Source organism: Microchirus variegatus (genome assembly GCF_963457635.1).
Source record: "Microchirus variegatus genome assembly, chromosome: 17".
NCBI classification, from domain to species: domain Eukaryota; kingdom Metazoa; phylum Chordata; class Actinopteri; order Pleuronectiformes; family Soleidae; genus Microchirus; species Microchirus variegatus.
The window spans coordinates 21,062,256-21,075,497 of record NC_139818.1 but is presented as its reverse complement, the minus strand read 5'-3'; the positions used below and the strand labels follow the sequence as shown (position 1 = coordinate 21,075,497).

At 41.3% G+C, this 13,242-nt stretch overlaps 2 protein-coding genes across 2 annotated transcripts; one reads left to right on the top strand and one right to left on the bottom strand.

The window, feature by feature from the left end:
- Positions 1-1,882: 1,882 nt before the first annotated feature.
- On the top strand, positions 1,883-9,395 carry LOC310939157 (cerebellar degeneration-related protein 2-like; the record flags this gene model as incomplete). Its single annotated transcript, XM_083903829.1, has 6 exons — positions 1,883-1,961; positions 5,925-6,037; positions 6,632-6,780; positions 6,857-7,021; positions 7,106-7,313; positions 8,181-9,395. The coding sequence occupies 6 exons, from the start codon at positions 1,883-1,885 to the stop codon at positions 8,946-8,948; spliced, it is 1,482 nt and encodes a 493-aa protein (XP_083759955.1). The 3' UTR covers positions 8,949-9,395.
- A 3,055-nt stretch (positions 9,396-12,450) lies between these two features.
- On the bottom strand, positions 12,451-13,133 carry mrpl58 (mitochondrial ribosomal protein L58; the record flags this gene model as incomplete). The annotated part of the gene is made up of 4 exons (XM_083903750.1): positions 12,451-12,535; positions 12,620-12,789; positions 12,869-12,951; positions 13,055-13,133. Coding segments are annotated over 4 exons (417 nt in total), but the record flags the coding sequence as incomplete, so codon positions are not given.
- Between the last annotated feature and the right edge of the window lie 109 nt (positions 13,134-13,242).

Genomic DNA, 13,242 nt, shown 5'->3' with positions numbered 1-13,242 from the left:
GTTTTTGTCCGTGTCATCGAGGCTGTTGATGTCACCATGTCGGACAAATGCAATGTGGTGGAGTCATGTCAGCGCATTTTTATATAGCTCAATAAATCAGTGGCGGCAGCAGGAAGGCATATGTGAAGTTTCACAATCCAGCAGCAGAAAACAAACTACAAAAAAAACATGTTATATGAAAGTAAAAGTTGGTAAAGGACATTGTTAAATCCCTTCTTCACAGGGAACTACAGAGACCATATATGTCTGATTTAACTGAAAATGTAAGTGTTCAGGATTGTGTACAAATTCATGTTATGTGATCGTACATTGGCAGTGCAACTTTAAAGCACTAGCTCGCCATCTAGTGGCGTAAATACCACATAACACTGCTTGTTGCCACATCATTTTCAAAGTAGTAAAGGCCACCGGGGGGGGATTTGGTGAGGCATTGTTAAATATAATTATAAATATAATCATTTTAATTGTCATGATGAACACTTTCCACCAATATTCCTGCTAAGGGTTTACAGATCATATTGGATTTCGCTTTATTCTGACACACTTTAGTTCGACACTAATTATGCGTTCCATTTACATCTGACGTCGGAGCTAATGGTGCGTTCCAGAGCCCATCCAAACCGAAAACTGTTAGCATGAAGATATGTAGGGCTACGGTAAAAGTATACTATCGTGACGTTACATTTTACATATACGGCTCGCTTGTGTACGTAAGTAGTAGACAAGTAGAATTGCTGACAGTCAAAATGCCTCTTCAAACATAAAGGGAAAGCGCAGCGATCGTCCATGTTTTGAAGAAGGAGCTAGTACAATTCAGGTAGGACGAGTCCCACATCCCATTTGTTTGAATGGGCTCTGGAACACAGGGTAAGATTTGACTATGCTCCAGTTATGCTAACGTAGCCATTGTTAGCAATACCAATTGATAACAACAATCTACTCGTGTATGGAGGACGAGACCTGACATATCAATAAATAAACAAATGTAGAAATAGATGCTTTACATTTATTTCTACATGTGTGTATTTATTTATTTAGTTATTTATGCATTTATTTATCTATTTATTGTTGTGTCAGGTCTGGTCCTCCATACTGTTGCCCCCTGGTGTCCAATTGAGAGCCACTCTGGTATTGAAGTCAATCTATTAATAAAATAAAACACCAGAAAATAACCATTACTATGTTTACGACTGACCAAATTTGAAAAAAATAAGACAGGAATACAACTAACAGTAAAAGTAGAAGGTTGTTTTTATTATTGACACGAGTGGTGGCCATTTTGGAATCCTATGTCAGGGTTTTGTGAGGTCACTCCTAAATTGCGGAGCATTCCAGTTAAAACTTCTGGGAACTACTGTACTAGAAAACAATAAGAATGTGAAAACACCACAAAATCAGCTCTTGACTAAAGCCTTGATAAAAAAAAAAAAAAATACATCACACAAAGCTAATGGACCGTGGACTCGACTATCGCGGTATTTTGATATCGGAGAGTTAAAAAAAAAAAAAAAACGAATACAGAAATTTCCGAGCCGCACGTGAAGGCGTCACGAAGAGCCCTGTGTTGCAACATCACTGCCACGTCTGAAGGAGCCCGAAGAAGCAGCGGCAGTGACGGCTCTGAGCTGTGGGATGGACCGGTGCCTGGTGGTGGTGGTGGTGGTGGTGGTGGGGGGATGAGAGCTGGGAGTGACCGAGGAAAGAGAGGGAGGAAACACGTAGAGCCACAACACCAGAGCACAGCAGCAGCAGCAGCAGCAGCAGCATCGGCGGCGCAAACAGCCTGTGCGCATCTCCAGCCTCTCAGCCTCCCGGAGGAAACGTCCCGTCTTCGGCTCCATTGTTCCCGCACGGAGGCTTGTTCGGCTGCATTGGGTCACCCATGCTGGGCGCGGGGGGAATGGAGGAATTCGTGACCGAAGAGGAAGAGCCGTGGTACGATCAGCAGGACCTGGAGCAGGGTAAGAGACAACACACCGCGTCGTTGGTTTGGTTGCCCCCCCCCCCCGTCCTGCAGCATCATCATCCCCGCTGCTGTCAGGCAGCCGCTGGCGCCGGCCGGTCAGTCACCAGCCTCCTCCGGCAAACAAAGGCTATGTGTCCGGTCCACACACCGTCTTTATGGCTCCTAACATCAACACGAGTGCAGATTATTAGTTTATTAACGAGGCTTATTTTGACATCAACATAGCAGTCAGGGCCTGGCATTACGTCACCAGGCTCATCAATAACAATGGCATTAGGCTGTTTATTAGTTTATGGAGCAATAATTCAATTACAGCACACATACATGTTATTTTCTAACAATGCGATTAAGGTTCAATGTAAAACAAAGAAATGAATAATGAACTTTCACTCACCAAGAATCAACTTTTAAAGGACTAGTGTGTCAAATTCAGCTATACTTTACTCATAAATAGGGATGGGACAATATAGGATATGATCTTTTGTGACATTTTGGAATTACATCAAAGGTCAAAGGTCGCTTGGCTCGTTTTTATGAACAAAAAAGCAAAGAAAAAAAACGTCGTTTTTAGTGCGGTTTCGTTCGGGTACAGGGAAACATCCATTTCCGTGAAGGTACGGCCTTGACTGTTGATCTATAATTAGTATCAAACATAGTGAGTTCCTCTGCATCCCTTCACCTCACTTCCAGTCTCCATGTCTCTCTCTTCGTGTTCATTTGTCTTCCTGCCAAGTCATTATTATGGTACGTTTCCAAAAGTGCTGCTGCGCTGATGCAGAGATTTAACCTCAGTCTCACTAAGACACATCCTACTCTACATTACTGTATGTTTCCTCAGTGTCTCACGTCAGTGCACCACAGGGTCTTCAGTACTACACTCTTAGGCTTCCAAAAGGGTTCTTCTACAAGGGGAGAGGTTCTAACTGGAACCATTTGCTTCTGAAAAACCCTTTACCAAAGAAAGGGTTTTTCAAGGGTTCTTGGTGGAACCTTCCAAAAGGGCTCTTCTCCTATGAGGACAAGCCAAAGAACCTTATATGGCTCAACTTAGCACTTTTATTTCTAAGAGTGTAACTACAGAGAAATTATTATATAAAAAACCTACTTAAAGCCTGCTGTAAGTGTGGAAACCAAATGTTTGTGTTTTGTGTCGGGTTTGTGTGTTTTTTTTAAAGAATTAACACAGAATTAAATGTGAATATCTTCCGTTTTTGACGAAGAAATCATTAAAACGGAATCATTTTGGTTTGTGGACAAAACAAGACATTCGAGAACATTATTTCCCGGTTTTTGGAAACACTGATCGGCATTATTCAAAAAAAAAATTGACATTCGTGTCTGATACCAATAATAGTCCTATATCAGTCCTATATCAGTCCGATATCGGTCCTATATCAGTCCTATATCAGTCCGATATCGGTCCTATATCAGTCCTATATCAGTCCGATATCGGTCCTATATCAGTCCTATATCAGTCCGATATCAGTCTGATATCAGTCCTATATCAGTCCGATATCGGTCCTATATCGGTCGTATATTGGCCCAATATCGGTCCTATATCAGTCCTATATCAGTCCTATATCAGTCCTATATCAGTTCGATATCAGTCCTATATCAGTCCTATATCAGTCCGATATCAGTCCTATATCATTCCGATATCAGTCCGTTATTTTAGACCATTTATGAACATATGAAGCTGTTAATGACACATTTGTGCCGAGTCATAGACACAATTCTACAACTGTGTAACAGCAATCATGACTCAACTAAAGATGGTTTTGCTGATATTTATTCACATTTTCACAGTCCTTTACTGACCGATATTGATTCCCATCCCGGTTCAAAACAATGTAGAAACTAAGAAGTCATTTACATATATATATAAAAAAAATAAACCATGTCAAAGAAACTTTTGCATTTGCAAAATCAGCTTCATTAATCATCAAACATATCATTCTTATTCTACCTCTACTGATGACTATCGTGTGAAGAGGATTTCATCAACAACAACAACAACAAAAGTGTTTAAGAAACATGATATCTTGCCTTCAGGCCGGTTTCTAACGGAGGAAACCATGAATTTATTTCAATCCACTGGAACGTCTTTGTTCAGAGGTCTGGTCAGCAGCAGGAAAAAGGGGAAGAGAAGACGCCTGGTTTTCCACATTCCACACAATCTCATGGGTGATTTGCAGCTTCCATAACAACACGGTCTGTGGAAGAGATCACCACGTACAGTTTATCAGCGAATATGTTTCTGTTCCCGAGTGGTTAAAAGTGCAAATTCAACAGCTAAATTATATTTAAAGCTTTAAGTTACCCTTTGAGTGCAGCTGTTTTTTCCCCAGAGCATTCAGGAAGCGTTAATGAACATTACATTAAGGAAGCAAAATGTTTTGTCTATGTAGATTTATTTTCAATTGTCCAACACAGATCCACAAATAGGTGTTGTGTTTAAGTGCTGGTGGAAAACTGGGACAACAAGGTGCTTTACAGACTTTAAAAGAAGCACAAAGAAGCATACAGGAAATACAAAAATCCAATTTAACGAGAAGAAGCACACACACAAAAGCCTTTCAAACCTTTCAAAAGAGTCATAAGGAGAGAATAACGACGTGTTATGCAACGGGAAATAGTTAAAATGAAGGATTATGATGATGTATTATCATTATCAAACTCATATAATATAATACTATGTCATATATAATATCAGCAGTATCTACGAAACAAGATATTTGAGGATAAGGTTCAGCAAACACCAGTTAACATTTCAATGACCAACTAATTGATTAGACAAGAAAAGATGAATCAACAATGCAAATAACTGCTGTATTTTTTGTTTGGCGTTATATTATTGAGTGTTTAAAGGCGCCATATGTAAGAATGTGGCCAAAAACAGTTACTACATTCAAATTCAAAATACCGAGGACTTTAAGGTTTCATTTTCTGACGTAACTGGCAACCCGTGGTTGCTCGGCAGCTGAGACTCTACTGACTGCAATGATTGGTAGACGGCGGTAGGTGGCGCCACATGCCAAAACATGATTTCAAAACATAAACATGAACATTTGCAGTCTGCAAAATATTTTTTTTAATGCAAATATTTTGTCTGTACTGTTGTTGTTGGTGAGTTCAGTTTGTTATATGGACATTATTCCTGAGTCTCTGTGACATATTAGGAGGATTTTATGGCCAGTTGCTTTAGATTTATTGCATAAATCACCTTTAAAACACAATAACCGTATTGGTGGGAGTTCAGAATGTTCTCTGGGTCGACACTGTGAGCTGGAACAGTGTGTTTCGCGTCCAGAAACCTAAACCCGCAGCGACAGGCGGAGGCCGTCTATGACGATGAATCCCCGGCGTCCGTCCGTCATCGTCAGCATTAATCTTTAAAGACGGAGCCAGCGCTGTATTTTCTGCTCTCGCCCGGTCACAAACCTCATCTCACTGACTCCGACTGTACGGCGTACAGGCCGTTAAAACCCGCTGAGTCAGAGCACAGCGGCGCTGGCGACTCGTCATTCATACTCATGAATGTGCTCTTGTGTGTCTGGAGAGCACAAATGTTCAAATTGAGAGGGTGACGCAACTGCACGAAAAGCAGCAGATGAATGTGAATCTCAGTGCACGAGCTTGGCAAGAGGCTCCGACCTTCATATTCAGCCGGTGGACAGACGAGGACCTGCAGGAAGACACACGCTGCAGAGATAAAACTCTATAATTAAACCGGTCCAGTGTGACGGACCTTTTTCATCATTTTCCTTCCAGAACCTATTATATTGTCACCTAAAATAGAACAGTGTGCTCTATTAATCCTGATGGCAGGTGACCTCATCCTTACGGCTGCACTCAATCCTCCAAATCACCATCCTCACTTCCTGTTTTTTTTTTGGTCTCAACTTCCTCCCTCCCATCTACTGTCTCGACTCACTAAACATTGCTGTCCCATTTCCAGACCTCCACTTGGCGGCAGAGCTGGGGAAAACGCTGCTGGAGAGGAACAAGGAGCTGGAGGACTCGCTGCAGCAGATGTACATCACCAATGAAGAGCAAGTGCACGAGATTGAGGTATAAACGGAGGTTTTTTTTATGGGAAAAACCATTTGGTTTGATGATATGACAGATAAGAACTTTCAAAGTTGAGGTTGTAATTCCACTCAACCAGTGTTTAAAACCTGTATTCTCTTGAATGGCCTTTAGGGGGCGATTTCTCTGGTTTGTTTGAAAATTAGCCTCTTTCGTCTTACTTCATAACATTAGTACGCTAGGAGTTTACGGTCTCAATCAGTAGTTTCAGCTCTTCTTCAGTACAGCATGATGTCAATTTAAAAAAAAGTTCTCACTTACAGTCAAATAGATGTTAAATTCATACAGTAGTTGGCGTGTGATGCCAGGCCTATTACAACTTTTCCAAATGACTAAATTCCAAAATCCAATGCAAGAATATGGCTTCTCAGGAACTTTGACAACTGTCAATTAATAAATAAAACATACAAAGGCAAAAGCACAAAGCAAAAGACTTAGTTGGCAAAAAAAAAGTTCAATTCAACAAAATAGCCACAAATGGGGGCATCAGATTGGCTAGATATTCTATCAAATGGTGAATACACCATTAAATCACCACCTAAAATAACCTGCTTTTTTACTGTGTTTGTGCAACAGTACCTGTCCAGGCAGCTGGAGGTGCTGCGGGACATGAACGAGCAGCACGCCAAGGTGTACGAGCAGCTGGACGGGACGGCCAGAGAACTGGAAAACACAAACCACACTCTGGTGACGGACAGCAAGGCCTCGCAGCAGAAGATAGAGAGGTAAGTGGGGGGGGGGGGCAGTGAGTTTACCTCTGCTGCTTCATTCTGTATTAAACACGAGCTCCTTCTTTTCCAGATTAACAGGCACCATTGAGACTTTGCAGAACCAGGTGGAGTCCCTTTCAGGGCGGGTGGAGCAGCTTCGCTCCTTGGAGCAGCTCCGAGTCAAGAGGGAGAAGCGGGAACGACGCAAGACGATCCACTCGTTCCCTTGCCTGAGGGAGCTCTGTACAGCACCGAGGTACTTTTCCTTTGTTTGTCATAAGTAAACTTTTACAAGAGGAGGAGGCAGGAGACAAGAACAAGAACTGTGCCCTATCTCCAGGTACGAGGATGAGTTCGTAGTGGGCAGGGCCGAGAGCTTTACCGTGGAGGCAAAGAGTCAGCCGTTTGAAGAAGAGAACCAGCACCTGCGGGAGGCGGTGTCCGCCCTGAGATCCGCCGTCCGGACGGAGAGGGGGCGTAGAGAGGGCGTGGAACGGGAGTGCAACCTCCTAGTCGGCGAGTATTCCCGGCTGCAGACGCGAGTGCAGGTACGCTGAAGTAGTCACACTCAAATTTGTACGTGGGTCAATGACAAATAAAGCTTCTAAAAAGACTTTCAAAATAGATGTAATGCATATTTTTGAGTCCAGAACAATGTGTTTGAACATTTCTCATATATTGAATAACTATTCTAACTGTTTTAACTCGTTTTTTAACAGTATTTTTGACTTCACAACAAAAAAAATGTCAGGTGGCACAACCAACTATTTATAAAAATATATATACATACATAATATTTATTTTAAAATTAATTATTTGGCAACTATCCCTTAAGGTGTCTACACTAGATACTAGATTTTTATCATTTTTTACAATAATTTAAGATTTTTGCTCTCTGTAGGTCAGGTTTTAAGCATCCTTAACATCCAATTTTACATTTAAAGACAGGAAAATAATCACACAAATACACAAATTCATACATTCAGTATAATAACTACACACATTATATTTATGAACCATTTGGTCACTTTGACGTATCAATTATTGGTTTAAATTGGTTGCACCACCTGACGAATACATAAAAACATAAAATAATGCCCGAGTATTTTATTTTGAGTTTATCATTATTAAAATAACATTTTTAATAGTTTTCTTAGTCTGCTCACTTGCTCGGACAGCTGCATCACCTGATATCATAAAGGTTTGAGAAGCCAAAACATAAAATAATATAATTATTTGAATTTACTGAAAAAAATATGAAAATTTATAGGTTTTATAGAATAAAGTGATAGATGTCATGAAAAAATGAAATTATGTTTTTTTTATATAATGGACTTGGACACAAAAATATGCATGTCATGTCATTGACCCATGTATGCTCATCTCAGTTGTGTCAAATTGTCTTTGGTACCCAGGATGCCGAGGGCCACCAGGCAAGGGTGCGCGAGCTGGAGGTGGAGCTGCAGGAGCTGCAGCAGCTACGTCGCGCTCGGACGTTCCTGCTCAGCAGCGAGGACGACGGCGTGACCCTCACCCAGACCGTCCTCAATAGCACCCCGGAGACCGACACCTTCCTGGAAGTGGAGGTCTTGGAGACGGGAGGAGGAGTGAGGGAGGAGAGCGAGGGCGGAGGTGGCATCAGAGGTGAGGCCTTACCCGAGTCCAACCCCGTGAGGAAAAGCTGCAGCGACACGGCGCTCAACGCCATCGTGGCCCGGGATGCGTCTGGACGCAGGAGAGGCAGCTACGCTCTCCACGCCAACAGCGTGAGAAAAAGGGGGATGTCCATCCTCAGGGAAGTGGACGAGCAGTACCACGCCCTGCTCGAGAAATACGAGGAGCTTCTCGGGAAGTGTCGGCGCCAGGAGGAGAGCCTGTGCCACGCCGAGGTTCAGACTTCCCGACCAGTCTCCCGGGACCCATCCATGAAAGACTGCGCCATGGGCCCCATCCCAGTGCCGCCCCCCAGCCCGACGCAGTCGCCCTCCACCCCCGAAGCCATTGAGAGCATCAGCAAGCAGGTGGAGGCGGTGGACAAACGGCTGAGCCAGAACACGCCAGAATACAAGGCCCTTTTTAAGGAGATCTTCTCTCGTATCCAGAAGACCAAGATGGACATCAAGGCTACCAAAGCTGCTAAGGCTAGCAAGTCTGGCAAATCTGGCAAATCGAGCAAACACTAAATTGGTACAGCGAGGCTGTGGTTAGTGCCGGTGTCAGGGCTAAACAGGGGTTTAGGATTAAGGCTAGTTCACAGGTTTCGGTGTCCACAAGTCTGCTGAGGTTAGCTATCGTCCAAGTTGAGTAGGCCCCTATGTTGACGTCTGCGTGCTGCCTAAACGTTTATGACCGCGAGGATCACATGGGTCTACCGTGCATGTCCCAGGTAGTACAATATATTGGAATGGATTGTGTCGGATCGGGAACGCGTTCGTGAGGATTGACGCGTAATCTTATTTAGGCAACATGTGCCTGATCAGAATGAGTATGTGAGTGGACATGAAAAGTACGGAGATACGTTAAAGCGTCATATTAAAGGGGTACAGTTCGGTTTATTTGGAGTCAAATTTACAGAATTGAAGCCTGGTGTGATACATTTTAAAACACAGATTCCAGTCATATACAGTATATAAACCATGGCTACAGTATACTTCCTTCATATTCTTTCAATAATCTATACTATCTGGCTTCACTTTAGGCACGGCCATTGGCAATACGTTTGCCATAAAGCCTCATAAGAGCACTTAACATTGAAGCTTAACTAAAAAACTGCATCAGGAACATGAGCGGAGATCAAAAATGAATGGTATCTGGTAGGTTTATTTTAAGGTACAGTAGAATTGTCAAGAATGAACTTGGAGGTGCTAATAATTAAATTTATGTGGCTTTTTTTTCCCATGATACAGTTCTAGCACTACTCGGCTCTACTCTACTCGGTTTGGTACCCATTTCTTTATGGAAAAACTAGTGATCGTTTTCAGTGTCCTGAATCATTAGTTCAGTACTTCCTGCATGACCGGAGACACAATCACTGAACTGAAATACGGCTGAACGGGTTGCGATTTGGCTCGCGATCGCCTGCTTTTTTCAGTAAAAACACCAAACTCTGTTAAATATTGAGATTTTAGAAATGTACTTGCCAAATTTTTCGAGATTAACGCACGTTAATCGAAACAAAACGAGTATAGTCGAGCCATGCTAGAACTGTGTAATGGAAAAGCGCCATTCAACTGTTCAAACTTGAACTGAGCATGTGATCTTGTTTGGTGCTTTTTTTATTATTTTATTGTTGTCACCTTTTGGTCTTGAAATTTTGACGAGCACTTTTATATTTTGGAGATGTATTTACTTTGCTTTCTTTCCCACAAAACACTCACATGGCTGTGGATATTACATCGGAAGCTACAGCGTGTTGCTAGTTAGCCTAGCTAAGCATAGCGATTGAAATTAGGTAGGAAAGAGCTGGCCTAGCTTTGTTGACGTAGGCAAGTTTTGGTTTCTCATGTCTGTGTAGAAGACCATGTGCTGTCCAGGAGCCAGTATAGTACTAAGTGGCGGCTTTTATTTGGACGGGGCCTGTGTTTTTATGCTGCATGAACTGCTCGTGTGCCATGACGCCATGTTTAGCATAAGGACATAAAAGTGGTATCAATCTTCACCTCAGACTCTCAGCAAGAAAGTAAATGTGTGTTTCTGAAAATGTCCTGTGTTTGCTTGTCATAAAAGAAACTAAGAGTGAAGGATTTAGGTTATATTTAGTCATTAACTATCTTTCCAGTCAGCTAGCTTGTGGCTAATGCAGGGTATGAGGACAGAGGGGAAAACAAATGATCAAACAGACAAATTAACTAATTCCAAACTGTACTATTTCTAAAATTATATGAGCTGAAAAAAACAATTAGTAAAAATTTCACTCTATGAAGTCAAAAGTAACCTTTCACAGGAGAGCATTGCTATTTATTGGTAGTAAGAAATAAGTAGTTTTAGATTGTGAAACCACATTTTGACAGTTTGACAGAAATGCTGCATAGTAGATACTAATAATAAGACTTAAAAACAGGGCTCTGTTTAACATCTTTACCAAACTAACAACTTACTAACATGCAGATATATTGCACCTTTTTCACAGTATACAATACCTATGCCTTTTTCTAGGTAACCTCCTACAGTATGTATGAACCTTTGTTATAATGAATGTTATTACAGCCAATATTTTTTTATTTTGTTTTTCACATCAAAGTTTGAAACCTTTTACTTAGGAGCGGGTGTTTTGAATAAAGAATTGATGAGGACGGATGGTTTTCTGAATCCTGATGAAATTGAGGTGTATTTACAGTTTGCAGTGATGTAATTCCTGTGGATACCTGCTGTGTAAAGTACATTTTAGGAGAAATGATTGTGTTATAGATTAGACAAACTGGTTGTCAAACCAGAGCCTGTAACCATTTTTAATTACAATGACTCATAAGGTTTCTGTACTGTAATGTCTTGTGTGTTTTAACGCCTCATCTCTTGCATATTAGTATAGCTATAAATCTGTGCCTGTGTATTTATTTGTGAGTGTTACCTTATTATATTTTTCTTACATTTTGAGTGCCTATATGTGAATGTCACTAACACACTGTCAAAGTAAATAAATACACTTCATTTGCTGAATTTCCCTGTGCATTATCATTAAAAAACAATGTCCTTTAATGTTCTTCTCTGGACTTTTGAGTTCATGTATTATTGTAATTGAACTCAGTTCACCATGTTAATAAAGCAATGATAGAATGCATCATGTGTTTCATAAGCAGTATAATTCATGCATTTAATAAATGAGATGAATGAGTCAAAATTAAGTAATTCATCCAAACAAAACATCTTTTCAATCTTTCAGTTCTGCCTGTTTACATCTATATGTAGGATACACGTTCCATAGAGTCACCATGTGACCGCGTGGCCTAATGGATAAGGCGTCTGACTTCGGATCAGAAGATTGAGGGTTCGAGTCCCTTCGTGGTCGACGTTTTTTTTCTTCGGTTTTTGCATATTCTTCCAACAGCGCTTTCGGTTACGTTTGTGATACGCAGCTCGCTCGGGCGACGAAAGAAATAGCGACGTTTGTGCAATAAAACATATTTTTCGAACCGAAGCTAACGTTACGCTAACGGTTTGCCTCACGTCTAACGTGAACCGCGACTTTAAGCTAACCAAGTTAACCGCTAATCTAACACATCAATCTGCGTATGTCAAATATATATATAATCGTATAATCGTTTGACATACAAATATTATGTATGTGTAAGTACATGTACATGTTATTGTATTTACTTGAAATTTCTCACCGTCTTCTCATCAAAGCAGAGTGGCGCAGCGGAAGCGTGCTGGGCCCATAACCCAGAGGTCGATGGATCGAAACCATCCTCTGCTAACATTTTCACATTTTTCCAATGAGATTTGGATAAAGGCACACATTGCATTCTGAAATGATAGAAAGTAAAAATAAATAATCTTTACTTATTCAAATACAGTACAAAACTTACCACTGAGCATATTGCAGGTTACTACTCCCCAATAACAACATCAAATTAAATTACAAATATATTTATTTATTGCAAGTTTTACAATCCATATTTATAATACATGTTATAATACACTTGCTTAATTTAAATTATTTACCATTTACAACAAAATGAAACACAGTCAGTCAAAATCTCCTCGTCTGCTCTGCTTGATCGTCGAGCCGATCTTCTTCTGTTTCAGTCGCTCCTTGTTCCTCTTCGCTGACCTGCACAACATAACACACAGGACACAAAATGGCAGCCAAGGTGGGACACAAAATGTACGTTCTCTGATTCTAGTTTGGTTTTACCTGGCTGCCCAAAGAGCTACGTCCTCCGCCGTCGGTTCGCGTGGCTTCTTGCTAGCTTCGGCGATGATGGCGGAGATCTTCTGCAAACAGTCCGAGAGGTTTCTGTGCTGACTCCTGCTCAGCTCCGACGTCACCAGCAGCTCTCCGGCCTTAGTGATGCGGTTTTTGTTCTGCGACAGACACCACAAATGCTAACTATGTGTTGGGTGTTATCAAACCGCTCAAGCTACAGGGGTTGGGAAAACAAACCTGGTCAAAGACTTTCCGTCGAACATCTTCTGGCATCCAGTCGGCGGTAAGCACGTGGAATCTGACCTCTGCTTTTGTGCTGACTGTGGATTAAGCACAGCATGTTACACAATACACACACATAATACTACAAAAACATTACATATTGTAGCTTTAAATACACTAGAAATGTAAACTTTTGCAAACCTTTATTGACATTTTGACCACCAGGTCCACTGCTTCTGCTGTAAGATACTGTCAGACGGTCTGAGGGCAAGAAGGAGAATAAAAAGGTTCATATTAGAGAGAATAAAAATGTGATTATTTTTCAGATATAATGTGTGTGGGTTAACAAATACTATATACCTACTGGGACGTGCACTTGGGCACCCTGA